Genomic DNA, 16,272 nt, shown 5'->3' on the forward strand with positions numbered 1-16,272 from the left:
TAATGGTGGTCAACACAAACATATCTCATTAAATCACAATAAATAAATTTTCACATGATTTTCCACATGATTTTTGAAACAGACTTCCACAGACTCATACTTTCATGTTTATGTACTGTAGGAAATTATAACAATTAAATTTATTCCACAAACAGTACCCTCTGAAAATATTGGAATGGTAAGGCCAATTCCTCTTTCTTTTATTTATTTCTCTCTTTTTTGCTATACAATTTTGCTATAGTGTAAAGATAAACACGAGAAATTAGATTGGAATTTCATCTTTAATGACCTGATAACATCTGGATGTGTTAAACCAATTAGAACATGACACCTTTTGTTTGAACCTACTGTTTTTCATGCATTCACAAATATTGGAACATGGGACTGGAAGATGGTTTTTGTTGCTGTGTGCTGTGTTAGGTTGATTGTTAACAAAAATAAATCGCTTGGAATGTCTGTGCTTGGATTGAGTCTTGGGTTTCACATGAAAATATTACATTTATTGTTAAATTTGTTGTTAATTTGTTGCTAATCCAAGTCCAAGCATAATATTGTTGTTTATAAAATCCTATAAAATCACAGTGTTCATGGACAGTATGGAAGAAATGGTTGATGGTAGATAATCCCTTAAGTAATTAAAGAAGAAATTATGTAAATGCCACCACCACTGCTTCTACCTGGCATCCCCCCCAAATGTCAAATCTTTCAATATATTAGTACAGATAATTCAGTGATTTTATTTAGTGTATTTCCACATTCTGAAACAAGTTCCTATCTTCAAGACTTTTTACATTCCTGTGTAATCAACTTTATTGAGGGAACCCTAAAAACAGAAGCAGAACATATTACTCAGGTATGAAAAGTTCTAAAAAAGATCATTGACAGAATGCATGTTATGTGGATTTGAAAAAGCTTTAGTTAATTTCCTAGGATAAATCCTGGATGAAAATGGGGTCAATATGGATCAAAGCAATATGGAAGTTGTCACAACCTGGCCCCAGCCAAGACCTGCCAAAGGCCTTCAACAATTCTTTGGTTTCACCAGAGCCCTTACAACAGCCTTTAATCCTATATCATCCAGACCCAGAAATGCAGTATGTGGTAAAGGTGAATGCCTCTGAAAGTGGAAAATGGACAGTTTTCTCCCAAAGAAAAGGTACAGCCTGTACATTCTGGCAAATTTTATCTAAAGGACTAAATCTGTCATTAGGCTAACAAGATTAATGTAATGGCCAGATGGAGAGGCTAAACCAGTAAATGGGGAGGTTCTGCAGAGTTTACTGCTTCAGGGGGAAAGAAATATGGCATGTGAATAGATTTAAATAACAGGAAATAAATCCAGCATAAATCTAGCACCACTAGCTGTAGATCAACTCCAGGTCAGGGAGCTCAGTGCGGATGGTACGCTCAGCTAATTGCACCACCCTCTGTTGAACTTGCCCGTCTTGCTTAATGCTGTTCCCAAACCAGGCTGTGATGCTTCTCATGAGGGGAAGCATCAGATTTGTTGTCTGTCACAAAGGATTTCTGATTGACGCTACCAACACAAAAGTTAAGTCACTAATATGTTAATAAATTTAAAGTTATAAAACAAGACAATTCTGTATCCTACAAACTAGATTTCCCACCACAATATGCAATTTTGTAACAGATTTTGTAACATGCAGCTTATAAATTTTCAAACCAGACAGCCAGAGGGTGCCCTTTACAAATCTTTTTAGCGTCTTACCTTTTTGCTGTGCACTTTTTTTTTTGACTAACTCCTGTTCTGTTTTTTTTGTTTGTTTCTTTTTGTGGAAAGCACGTGCACATGAAGTGGAGTCAGATTTTACCAAGATGTCAATTGTGTTCAATTTTGCAACCAGCTTCACTTTACATGCTATGTCACATGATCAGCTGTATGCACTCTGACACCAAAAAACACCAATCCCCAGAGAATAACATGACAAAATATGTCAAGTTCACAAAAGAAGCTTTTATGGCAGCTGAAACCTGTTTGAATAATCATTTACAAATGTATATGTAGGTGTCCATCAGTCATGAAGGGTTTATGTAAGTACAATTCCATTCAACTGAATTTTATTCATATAATGGAGATGTAACATGGATGTAAAATAGAGACTGTCATAAAGAATCTCTACTGGAATATAAAAATTCAGAATAAGTGTCAAGGGATCCATTCAGGAAAGCTAGAACACTTAACCATCTAAAGAAAGCTTCAGGAACCAATTTTCCCCTCAGCTCATGTCATGTACAGTAATACAGATTCATTGCGGGTTGAATGATATTGAGTTGTCTGCTTGGATAGTGGAATGTAGATAAGAAATCGAGCTTGGACAGTGTCCAGGGCTTGGCTCAAATGTTAGTCTGTTTAGTGTTCATCCATTGTGACATGGTCATAAGGGCAACACTACATATCATCCACCCTTGTTTGTACTTGCAACATCATTTAAAAAACAACATAATTTTGCCATGCAGTTGGATAGATAAACTTATTGTCTACTTTATTAGGAACACTTGTACACCCTCACATTCAGGTAGTTATCTAATGAGCTAATCAGCTGGTAGCAGAACAATATAAAGTATGATGCAGCTAAATTGCAGGTAATGTTTACAGAAAGCATGAACATAAACAAATAACAAACAAATAAGCAAATAACCAAAAAAACATTGTGAGCTATGTGACTTTGATTGTGGCATGGATGCTGGTATGAGGCTGAAATTTCAACTGCCAATATTCAGAATAATGCAAAAAAAAAAAAAAAAAAAAAAAAAACTGAGCGAGTGAGTGTCCTGATGGTGGAAACACCTTGTTGACAAGAGAGGTCAACACAAAATGGGCAAATTGATTTGAGCTTTCAGGAAGGATGTAGTACCTCATATAATAACATTTAACTGTGGTGAGAGGAAAAGCATTTCACCATGGATAAAACATTGAACCTTGAGGTGGATGGACTACAACAGCAAGTCAGTCAAGAACAAAAAACTGAAGCTATCACGGGCACAGGCTCTTATTTGAATGGGACATTTAGAAAAAAAAAAATGCCTGATCATTTTCTAGTCTTTAGCTTTCCAGTTTAATTGGGTCTGTGCTCAGGATAGCCTCAGATTGTTGTTTAAATGTGTGACAAGACATAAGTTGTGTATTGACTTGAAGTCATCTGATGTTAAAATGATTTCCTTCCAGCCAGAAGTGTGTTCCATACCACCCAAGGAAATCTGCCCCTTGTCTCCCAGCACATTAGGAAAAATATTAGGTATACAATGTACATTGTGTGCAAAGTATAGACAAGACTAGCTATGACAGCACAACTAAAAGGGAAAGCCAGATGGTAGCACAGACATTAGGGCTTCCTTGAACATAAAGTGGCCAGCCACGCTATCATCAACAAACAGCACCATGTTAAATTTACATCTAGGTTTTTGTGACAACTAGATTATCTTCATAAGAGCAATACCCCCCCCCCCCCCCCCCCCCAGGATTTAATTTGGTTTAATCAACATAATCCTCTGTTAAAGCTCTACTGACCTGTCTGCCTCATACAAAATTCAGTTTTATTGCTCAACTTAAATTGTAATTTGATATTATGCAGCTCCTAAACAGTGCATGATTCATATAAACTTTACATATACTCACTGTCCACTTTATTAGGAAGACCTGTACACCTGCACAGTCATAGTTTTCTAATCAACTAATTATGTGGCAACAGCACAACATTTGTAAAGAAAAAAATGTGGCACAGACCTTGTAATGAGATGTGTGTATATTTAGACTCAGCTGCAACTCATGGTCCAATGGTGGCACTCAGCCTTTCTCTCTGTCTGCACCCCTCTACCTTCCATACACATTCAAAAATGTTGATGTTGGAATGTTAGAAAGTTGGTGATGTTACTTACACTGTTCATAGATAAGACGCTTGAGAAAAGTTAGTCTTTAGTCTCTAATGATAGTTATTCAAGTTATTTTAGTAATGAACTCAAGCACTAATGACAATAAATTAGCTTTTATCTCTTTTCTCTGATCTACTTTGCCAGGAAATAATAGCTTTTATACTAACACCATAAACAGTTGTCAAATTAGCTAGATATATGAAACGTAACAAAAAAAATAGATATTGTAGGCTGTTTCTGGTTTTAAGTTGACTGATCCTTGGGTTAGGCTTTAATAAAAAGTTTTTTTTTCTGATTGCAGTGGTGATTGTTGTCATTCATTTTTTAACTTTTTTTTATAAACTGTATAATAAGTCATAAAGCTAATCAGGTAAAGCTGTAAACTAAACATAAAATGACCAATCTCACATATCTTATTTTGTATTAGGTAGAGAATTAGCATCAGCACAGTAATCTTTATAAGTAAAAAGTTATGTTACTATGCTAGCCTGGAGAGTTTCCCTGTTTAGAAACACAATCTAGTTTTACCAGCTGACTATGCAAAGTCTTTCAATGATATGATACAGCTGATTGGAAAGAGGTGTGGAGCTTGTTTAATAAAGATTTGCCCATATTGCGAATCTTCTTCTGAGTTAAAGCACACACTTTCTGCATTAATTTTTCTTTCTCTTTAACTGATTTGGTGTGTAATAAAATAAAATAAAAAAACCTTTGTAAATAAAGCTTACATTCAATTAAAATGATTCACTATCACTATAAATGTCAATATATTAACCAACTGTAAAATAGAACCAATGCATCCAACATAATCTAAACACTATAAATATACAGTGTACTGTTTTACTGTTTAATAATGGATTTACCTGCCTATGAATAGAACACAACCCTTAGTTTTCTTATTGAAGCAAGTTACATTACATTTATGCTGTTATTGTCATTGTTGCTGCCACTTAGGTAGACATGATGAGTAATGTGGGAAGAAGGCTTCTGTTCTTGCATTTCTTGGACTTTGGTGTTGTTGCATTTATCCACTATTTGCTTGTTTAATGTTTACACTGCAGCTTTGTCCCAGGCGATAAGATTAATTTGACTACACTCATTGCAACTTTATTAGGAACCTTAAGTTAATATTCAAATCAAACATATGAATGTGATCTTTGTGACCTTAACCATGACATGGGTGCTGCTTGAAGATTTCTGGTAAAAAAAAAAAAAAAATCTCAAACTACCAGAAATATGTAAATTGTATGGAATTTATTATATTAATCTGTTGCTACTCCAAAACTCTCTCCTCAGTTACTGTGCTGTATGGAAAAATCTTGGGGAAATGGGAAAATCCCTTTAGGTTTTCATAACCCTGTAACTCTGGATCCGCATTCCACTCCAAGCTGTGTCTTTGCCTGCCCGCCTCTGCTTCTGTCTACACATACCCATGTTAACGATTCAAAAAAATATCCCTATATTTGGCTTCCCCATACCAGACCACTTGGGTGGAGTAATGCTTTCTCTCTTTCTCTCTCTCTCTCTCTCTCTCTCTCTCTCTCTCTCTTTCTCACACACACACACACACACTCACACACACACGAGAGCTGGAAAGAGAAAAAGTGGGAGGGAGAAAGAAAGGGGGAAAAAGCAGTGGGAGGGGAGAGAGAGAAAGTGGGAGGGGAAAGAAGGAAATTTGTTAAAAGGGTGTCCCAAAGCATTTGACCATTTGTGTCCCTGTACTCCTGCTGCACAGATCCTTGACAGCACATAGTGAAAGCTGACAAGTGTGGTATTTCTCAGGAAAACAAGAAAAAGTGCTCAAACAAGCGGAGGCAACCCAAGGTAAACTCCAGGACACACACAAGGACACATACAATCTCTTTCACTACTCCATTCTGTTATCTGCAGTTTGAAACGTTTATCATGGAAGTGCTAGAAGTCCCCAGCCTGCATGCAGACACTGAGCAACACAAGACCCTCACTGAAATATCCGACGATGAGCTCAACCTTCCTCCTTCTGAAGATGAGGAAGAAGCAACCACCGAGGCCAAATCAAAAGAAGTTGAGGAGAAAGAAGAGGCAGAGGAAGGAGACAAAGGCAATGGGCAGATGAATGGAGTGATGATTCTTGCTTTGCTGGATAAGATCATTGGTAGAGTGGACCAGATCCAGCAGACGCAGACCGGCCTGGAGGCCCGGCAGCAAGAGATGGAGCGCTCAGTCACTGGGATTGAGGGGGAGCTCACCAAGTTGACCAAGAGTCACACTACCACAGCCAACTCGGTGAACAAGATGCTAGAGAAAGTGCGCAAAGTGAGCGTGAATGTGAAGACAGTACGCAGTAATCTGGAGAAGCAAGGCAGCCAGATAAAGCGGCTCGAGAGCAATGAGAATGAACTTCTCAAGAGGAGGAACTTCAAGGTCATGATTTACCAGGTGAGAATTGTGAAATAGTGTTTGGGTTTATATGTGTGCATAAACACATGTGTTTAAGGATCAAAAGGTGAGGATCAAAAAGAAGCAAAATATAACTATATAAAATCCTTTTTGGAAGTTATATCAATATACTTCAATACTTTGCATGATTGTCTTTATATGTTAGGGGCTCTAGACACTTATATAGAAGAAAAAAATATAATGATCGTGGAAATCCTTGGATATAAAGTTTGTCATGTGAGAAGCATTCTGATCCTCCTGACCATTCCTTGTACCACACCCATTTCATTTTAGAAACAAACCCCCAAATGTACGCTGGAAACATGACTCATTTGATACACTGATACACTTTGTTTGGAGATTCTATGCACATTTATGACATAGCAAGGAAAATATTTCTTATTAGAAAGCAAAGAAAATGTTTGTGTCCCAGAGAATGTGCCTTGTGTTTTTTTAGTCAAGGGTGATATTAAAAGTATGGGGGTTGAAGTGGCTGGAAACAGTTAAATGTAGAGAGGAGAGCTGGGATAGAAGAGAGTAGGAGAACAGCAAAGCAAAAAAAAAAAACAACAACAACATAAGTTACAAAGTGAAGAAAAGTTAAAAGCAAATGTAGAGTATGGCACAAATAGACAAAAAGAGCTTACACTGAAGTAACAGCTGGCTTGGTTTGCCCAGGATATATGTCTGTAGCTAGAATATGAATGCTGAAATGTGTAACAGAGTACAGCTTTGCACAGTGACACAAGAATATTCAGAGTTTCCACATACTGACTCACATAGGGAAAGGAGGGGAATAGCAGCGTCATAGAATTGGAACAGCAGTGGACGCTAATTTCTACATAGCTTTGTTTTCCAGAACTCACATTTAATAACCAGTCTGGTTGTCGATGCCTAATTTAAGTCTTTGAATATAAGCAGATGGTATTACTTACATAAGAAAAATGATTTCTGGAAGAAAATAGAAGCTAAATTGGAGAGTGCTTCATGATGGTTTCTTGGTTCTTTCCAGGATCAAATGGTTTCTCTCTGAAACAATTAAATTTAAGTATTAACAATTATTAGAGTAGAGTGCTTAACCATCCTTGTTAACTCAGGTAACTGAGTCGTTCATGAAATAGTAGCAAAATCAATAATACATTTATGTAATACTTTATTTACTCATAGCAAGAAATAATACATTTCCAACACATAACATGTACATAATGTAACTAATAGTATGGGAAATGTGATTTTACTCATAAATAATGATTAATTATATGAAAAAAATATATACTGAAGGACAAATATATAAAACTAACTTCCTGTGTTTTCAGTAAAATCAGAGAGACAGAGTGAGAGAGAGAGAGAGAGAGAGAGAGAGAGAGATGGTATTAGGGCTTGGTCATTTAATGAAGCACATATTTACCAGACAGATCCATTCCTAAGGCTTCCTCCCTTCTTCACTCCTCTCTCTTCTGGTCTCATACCCCACCCACAAACACATAAACTTGCTCTCACTGATAACAATTCTTTATCTTCACCATAATTTTATCAAGCCACTTTTCCTTTCATATACTCCTTGTCAGTATAATCTTTAGAAATATAAATCCACTCCATTTTTGACCAGATAATTTATCATACACCTACTGCATTGGGAGCTGCTGTCATTCTCAAACTCGAATAAGTTTGATCTTCTCTTTCAGTTTGAGACAGTTTTATCTCACCAGAATGTAACTAACAGGGCTGAAATCAGCATCAGACTTATGTATTTATATCAGCTCAGAATGCATTAAACCCTGCCACAGACTAAGTATAACATTTCACATTTCGCACAAGCAGATATGCACACACACGCACGCACACACACACACACACACTTATAGGAAGATAAAGGCATGTAGCTATAAATATATTTCACTGGATACTTGTATGATTGCTAGGGGGAAAGGACTGAAAGTCTTGTTTTCCTTTGTGGTTTATTTTCTGTGTTTGATCCAGGGCTACTAGCCAATCCTGATAGCTCATAAAGCAGCAGCACTCAGTGAAAACCTTGCTGCTCTGTTTAGACTTGGTTTATGGGACCATACATGGCTTTTACTTGGCACTGCTCATGGCTTCTTCTTTTTTTCCAACCATTTTGTATGTACACCTCCTTCCATTCCCTACTTTTCTTATTTACAGAGATGGCTCAAGAGTTTCTAGTCTGCTATTGCTAGAGTGCACTTTTAGCAGATAGCAGATCCACTTATCAGATCTACAGTGTTCCCTAGTTTGTCCATTCACTTGTCTTTAAAGATTTATCATAGAAACTTCTCTAAGCTTTAGTGTTTATTATTGTCTACACTAAGTAGATGTGTTTTTTTTTCACTCACTAACAACTCTAACGTGCAAATTTTATGCAAAAGTAGTTATATTTTATCCCTCCTAACTGCCAGGGGCTGATTCACTAAATAATCCTACATGCCAGATCTTTGAACAAAGTTGCATATATGCAATTAATAACACTGTCATAAGGCCATGAATCTTTCAGCATATTAAACTATCCATTTAGTAGTTTGTGGCCACGTGTTTTTCAAAGCTGGTGAGAGCTCCGAATATCTAGTGCTATAATTTTTGTTTTATCTGGTTAGTGTCCCTCACTTTTGCTATTAATCAATGTATTGTTTGCCTCTTACCTATATAGTTAACTTTAATTTACTGTGTGTTACTGCCCAGTAGCACCACTTATCATTAGAGTTTTCCACATTCCTTGTTGTTTATTGACCAGCAGGTCTGTCTAAGAGCTACTCATGGGTTTGATTATGTTTCCATCGTTGTACACTGCACTGTTCACTGCTGGGCCTACCATGTTATCCAGATTACTAACACACATCACTTGGTGAGGAATAATGATTACAGTGTATTCTTTCGCAAATCACTTGTATATGGTCTGTACTGTAGTGTGCCTATATACAGGGTTATGCAGTAACCTCTAGGGCATTTTTCATACATCATGGAGCTAACTCACATGGGTCTGGTTTGGCCTCTTTTAGCTAACATATACTGCTGACAGAGTCTAAACTACCCATGGCTATCCAAGTGGGACTTGGTTAGTTATGTGTTATCTTTTCAGACAGCCGGTTGTAATGGTCTATAGAACAGTTTAATGATTATAACTACAGCTTTAAAGCAAGGTTTAGACAGATAGCAGGATAAGCTAGTTGCCAGTATAAAAGATCATCAGCAGTTCATCAAGGACCACAATGCTTTATCTTGTTGCTGGTTGTCTTAGCAGATGAAATACTGCTCAGTGATCTGGCCATGTTTGTTAATCATGCATTTTTCAATGTTTCCATGTTCCTAGAACACCTTATTTTTGATATCTGTTTTTTGTTGTATTATATTAATTAGTAGTTGTTCGAATTCTTCAATATTTTATATTAGTAAAAGTTTTTGAGTTTTGTTAAGTTTTCCCCTCTTTCTATTTCTATTGGAAATAACATAGTGGAACATGAGGAACATTTCAGTACATAATAAAAAAAAAGAGGAAAAGGGATGTTATGAATATACTTTAGGTATTTTCAAATGGATGGATTTTAATTACAATTTTTTAGGTTCAAGGTTATGTTGAGAATAGTAGGTGCACACATACACTAACATTCCACATAGTTATAAATCTCTCTATAGACACCACCCTCTCTCCTCTCTCATTGTTATTGGAAAGTATAACTCAGCAGCACCATGGCAACAGTGACTGTGGCTGGAAGCAGAGTCCTAAATCACAGGGCAGGATCAAGAGATGCCACAGTATCTGTTTAATGCTAAACATTTCCATACATGCATTCAGATTTAAACTTTAATGTTTTTTCTTTTTATTAGTCTCAATTTGTTTAGGAAAAATAGAAAAATTAAAAATGAAACTAGTTGCAAATGTGTGCATACCCCTAAACTAATATTTTGTTGAAGCACCTTTTGATTGTATTGCACCACTCATTCTTTATGGAATAGAGTATGTCATTGTGACTTGGCAATATTTTCCCATTTTTCTGTGGCATAAATATTCTAGATCCATCAATTGTAAGAGCCCATTTGTATCTGAATTTGTATCGGTTTTCTGTTCACAATGTTTGTATGAAATCTCTCTCTCTGTCTCTTGCTCTCTCTCTCTCTCTCAACCTACCCTGAGACACATTTTTTCTTGGCTGGTTTGATTGGTTTATAGCAACTAAGAAGGATTCCCTTCTCTACCCCAGTTGTTTTGTATCCAGAGAATCCCCCACATACACGCACACACACGCACACGTAGACACACACGCACACACACACACACACACACACACATACACAGAGGGGGGATTCCTTGCAACAGCACCATGGCTGGTTGCAGTTAGACTGATGTAAAAGAACTCTTCATATGTGGCTAAAGAGAGGGCTCTCTGTTAGCTAGTGGAAAGCTTCCAGTGTCTACACACACTCACCAACTAAAGTAGTTAGTAAAGTATTTTTTCACTCACTCACTTACGCAGACAAACACACAAAAATGCAACAAACAATTATCCTTGCTCTAACACAACTGTAATCTATAGTTTTGTCTGTTTTCTTTTTCTGTCTGTGTTCTATTCCGTTTACTCAAAGCTCATGGAAAGTAAAGTTGTCTGTTGGTTATGTTTATATACGTTTTCTGAAACTGAGGTACAATTTCACACCTCATAACTGCCACAGGACAAGCTTTAAGCTATTTTACCAGGTTCTTATTGAACCACCCCCACCCTCCCTCTAACAAATGGCTAAAGGGAATGAAATTATGTATAGCTCAGTACATTAGCATGTAGTTTAAGGCTGCAAGTTGCTGTTGATGTCTATTAGATGAATCAATGACTTTCACCTTGTGCACAGTGCTTGCATTTTCCATTACATTTGTAATCTACGATTTATGTTGTTGAAGGATAGTTAATATGGTGACAATCTGTCTGGTTTATGACAGTCCATACATGGTTTGTTGAATGCATAACATCAAATAAAGACTATCAAATGAAGTCTTACTGAAAGCTTACAATCAGTTAGCACTTTCTGTCATTAAATTTATTTATTTATCCATGTTTGCGGAAAGAGATGAATTTCTCTGAAAAGGGGAAAGCATTTCGGGAGAAGAAAACTAGTTTTGACTTATTTGTCATGCTCATTGTCATGGTTATGCTGGAATCTGCATCTAACTACATTCCGTAGAATACAGTAAGGCCTACAAACATGAATGCTGAAGACTACAACACCCAGTGACCACAGAGTCTTTCACATTCTCACTCACCTGATTACACACACGCCTGGATTCCTGCATATGCTCTGTGTCTGTGTGCCAGTCTATAACAAGCTGTTTATTTTTTGATTGCTGTTCTGTTTTAGTTTTTTATCTAATTTCTGGTTTTCTTCTTTGCTTTTGCCTACCCTAGTGTAGGTTTTTTATATTGCCTGGCCCTGTATCTCAAATGTGCCTTTGGGTTATGTTTCTGTTTGTTGTATACTTCTGTACCTGCACTTTGACAAATGTAGACATAACTGTGAACAATTACAATAGGACATAGCCATTCCCTGGCCTTCATATACATGTTGACAGTTGTAAACAACATGGCTGCCATTGACCAGTGTCTCTGGAATGTGATTGATTGATTGATTGTTTGATTGATTGATTGATTGCAGTTTGTCCCTCTTTAAGCATATTAACCACAGTTGAAATTTCCTCAGAAACTTTCATATGGTGTACCCCATATCAAACCGATTTGTTTGATGAGAAAGGCTCTGCATATATCAGTTATATGTAAAATATATACCGAAATTGCTGATTGGCTGAAAAGTTTAATGCTCTTATTTTCATAGTCACCTTTGCCTGAAAAACTGTATGTGTATGTATGTATGTAGTGTGCCTTACCACCCCACCCTTTAGAGTTCTCAGGACCAAGCTTGTTTATTTTCCTGTCTATGAAGTGGAACAAAGAAACATTAATGAGAGGGGTGGGACTTTGGTTTCTGAGTGGAGGAGGTAATTTCCTGACTTCCTGTTACATGTTTTCCATGTTCCTGTCTTTCCATTTCAGTTTTCTTGTAAGAATGCTGTTTACGTAGGAACATCTACCCCTGATCCCTTTATTGATGCTATTTATTAATACACAATGTAAAGCTTGTGTATTAAAAAAATGGTAGTTTATAGAATGCCAGCATTGAGTAAATATGAATACACTTTCCTAAACCTACTTTGGACCAAAGTAGGAAGTTGATACATGATACAATACATTTAAGATACAGCACAAAATAGCCTTTATGCCTTAGGTTTCTATTCTCAATTGATTAACACATGATCACTATAAAAATACAATAATTGATTCTTAACAATAAAAGTGGTCATGTGATCCATTCAACTCTTATAAGCATATCACTAAATAAGTGTTGTGTATTTAAATATAACTCAAACATGACTAATTAAACATTAGCACTTAGCTTTGTTAGCTAAGTTAGCTTGAAATAATTGTGTGACGCGTTATTTGAATTTCGTATTTTTCTATTTTCATTTAGGCATGCATGAGATACAAGAGATTGTCATAACTAAATGGGTGTACTAAGATACTAAGACATGGTATGCACATCTTAAATATTTAAATACACCCACTGAGCAAAAAGTAGCTACATCCTTCATGTATGTGTCTCTAGGTTTAGTCCAGGCATTTTTGAGAAGTATGGGGAATGAGTGCATCAATTTCCACCTACATTAAACCACTCTGGTGAAGGATTTCACAAAGGCAGAGAAATTCCATCAAGGAACACATACACAACACACATTCAGCCATTTTTAGCATGGTAGAGGAAAAACAACGCAAGCATATTGTATTATTTCAGACAATGTGTTTGTACAGCAAAAAGATTCAGGGCAACACACCAGTGGAAAAACAGTTGGTTCACAAGGCAAGGCTGTGTGCTCTGTACAGGAACTAGAGGCTTCCTTGAATGGAATGCAAAGAATGAGAGTAGGGAGAAAGCCTGGGTGGGACAGATGTGGGTAGAGAAGAGGAGGGAAAAAAAGACAACAAAAGAGACAACTAAACTTTAATTTAAACACCATTCCAGCTGTGTCCTTATCTATGTGTATGTGTGTGTGTGTGTGTGTGTGTGTGCGTGTGCGTGTGTGTAGGATTGTTATCACATGCAAGGCAAGCCTTGAACAATAGGACCATTAAGAAGAAAAAATAGAAACAAGACATTTAATGTTTGGCAGCACTTGCTCAAGGAAATATCTGTTACATGCTTTAAGAATAGCCTCTGTCCTGAGAAAAGGAACATGACAGTATAACATAAGGCATAGTAAAGAAGGGGAACATGGAGAGAGATACATGGTGTACTTCAGCAATACTACAATTCTACAGTAATACATTTTTTGAAGCAAAAACACCACAACACCACAAGAGGGTCCAATGTTTGTGTACAACTGCTAATATGGCCTAATGCAGAAATTCTCAAACTCTTTGCTACCAGGGATCCTGATAACTGTTCAAAAATCGCAGAATCTTTCAGTACATTTTTTAACAAACAAACATTATTTAATTGTGTACAATGATATCTTGGTTATTTCAATAAACCAAACTGTAATAAACAAAATATCCCTTAGTCATACTTCACATATTGCTGGGGGTCTCCATTAGTTAGTACTGAAAAAAAAATTAAATGCAAGATCTATAACTTTTTCTGCATGTATACTTACAATATATGTGTTTTTATGTTACTAAAGATAAACCTATTTTAGAGACTTTTAGTTTTTTTTTTTTATATATGTTAATAACATAAGACTATTTGTTTTGTTCTGCCTATAGCATCCTCACAAATTTCTCTGTGTGCTTCTATAGGATGAGGTGAAACTTCCTTCAAAGACCACAGTGGCAAAGTCCCTGAAAGTGCCCCAGGCAGCAGAGGGTGAGATTGAGCTTAAAGCCACTATAGATGAGGGTGACGAGGCTGGAGGAGAGAAAGCTCACCTGGACCTGTCATCTGATGAAGAAGAAGTAGAAATTGAGGAAACTATTGAAGAGACCCGAGCGGAACGCATCAAACGCAGCAGCCTTCAACGGGTCCAAAATATCAAGACAGTCTTTTCCAAGGAAAAGATGGAGAAAACCAAACAAAAGACAAAGGAGAACCTTGAGAAAACCAAGCAAAAGACCAAAGAGAACTTGGAAAAGACACGAATGAAGACCAAAGAAAACTTGGAAAAAACCAAGCAAAAGACCAAAGAGAACTTGGAGAAGACTAGGCAAAAGACGCGAGAGAATCTGGAAAAGACACGCCACAACATTGAGAAGAAAATGGGCAAGCTCAGCACTCGTATGTCTGTCAACCCTGAGCGTAAAGAGAAGATAAAAAGCTCACAGAAGAAGATGGTGAAGTCTTTCACACCTGATCACACCATTTATGCTCGGTCTAAAACTGCCGTGTACAAGGTGCCACCATTCACCTTTCATGTGAAGAAAATCCGTGAAGGCGAGGTGGAAATCCAAGGCACAGAAATGGTGGAAGTGGGTGGGGAAACAGAGGAGGTAGAGAATGGAGTAATGGAGGGAGGAGAAGAAGAAGAGATGGAGATGGAAGGCGGAGAGATGGAAGAGATGGAGGAGAGTGCTGAGATGCTGGAGACAGAAGAGGATTCGGAGCTGGTGCATGCAGAGCAGGATCATGATAGAGATAGTGATTAGATAGGGTGTGTCTGTGTGTGTGTGTGACAATGTGTGCATTAATGGCAGAAAAGATAAAAGGTCTCACCATGGTTGTAGACAAGTTAAAGTCTAATTGCAAAGGAATGTTGACGGTTTAAGGTTTGGTATATATACTAGATTAGGTCAAATGATTGTTCAGCTAATTTGCCGCAGATTTGGGGTAAGCAAAAAATATGTTTATATATTAATGAGATAATCAATTAATGGTTAATTAATATACTAACACACATGTTTATGTACAGTTAGTCTAGTCAGCAAACACAGCTTGACATAATCTAGTCAAACACAACCATGTTTCACTTAAGAATGAGAGGACAATGACCAACAAGTTCTTTTAATGTTTTTCTATGTATTCAAAACAGAATTTTCTTTTTAATATTATTTCTTTTATTTTGGAGGCGCAGTTAATGCATTCTGATGTTACACTGAAATTTTATTCTGTTAATCTATATCAATTCACAAGTCACATTAACAATTTTAACGACCAGCAGCATGTGGCTGCTTCGCACCTTTCTATTATAGCAACCATCACCACAGCACTATGACCTCGTAACAGTAAAAACTCCACAAGCACAATTATATGAGTTGTTCTTAGTAAAGGCATTTTGTTAGTCTCAGTGCCTATATCTGGTGCTATAACTGAAACTGACAAAATATTTTACAAAGGGATTAAGGGATAGAGGACTAAAAGAATAATAATAATTATAATTTTATTAAAAAAATTCATTTAATCAGCGTTGGATTTATATACAAAACATTAAGTAAAAGTATTACCAAATTGTACTAGCATGAATATTATTTCTATTTTATTTTATACACCACTGCTGTCAATGTACAATAACAGCAAGTCTCTGTCCCAATCATATGGACAAAATGCACTTCTTATTTAGATATGAATGGAGCCTTTTTATGTGCTGCATCTGGAGTATTAGATATGAAACAAAATGTGCAAATGTCCAGGACTGTGATTTTGCTGCATTATAGAGCATATGTGTAATCTTCCTTTTTGAAATCATCACCAAGCCATCTTTATTTTTTATTGCTAAGATTTCAGTTAATTAGGCACCAATCATCCTTCTTTCCTTGCCAAATACCATATTTATCCTTTCATAGTTTACATGTGCACATTTTAGTTGGTTTTAGTCTATATTTTGCTTTGCAACTGATCTGTATGTATCTAATAATGTCTCACTGTGTACTAATATGTTAATAAAAGCAGACTTATTCACATCCAGTATTGTTTAGTTTT

General features: G+C 36.6%; 1 protein-coding gene across 1 annotated transcript; it reads left to right on the forward strand.

Moving 5' to 3' along the window:
• Positions 1–5,591: 5,591 nt before the first annotated feature.
• Positions 5,592–16,253, forward strand: cavin1b (caveolae associated protein 1b). The gene is made up of 2 exons (XM_058376095.1): positions 5,592–6,312; positions 14,160–16,253. Exons 1-2 carry the CDS (start codon positions 5,800–5,802, stop codon positions 15,000–15,002), a joined length of 1,356 nt encoding a protein of 451 aa, XP_058232078.1. The 5' UTR covers positions 5,592–5,799; the 3' UTR covers positions 15,003–16,253.
• Positions 16,254–16,272: the final 19 nt, after the last annotated feature.

This window comes from Hemibagrus wyckioides, linkage group LG23 (assembly GCF_019097595.1).
Source record: "Hemibagrus wyckioides isolate EC202008001 linkage group LG23, SWU_Hwy_1.0, whole genome shotgun sequence".
Classification (NCBI taxonomy): domain Eukaryota; kingdom Metazoa; phylum Chordata; class Actinopteri; order Siluriformes; family Bagridae; genus Hemibagrus; species Hemibagrus wyckioides.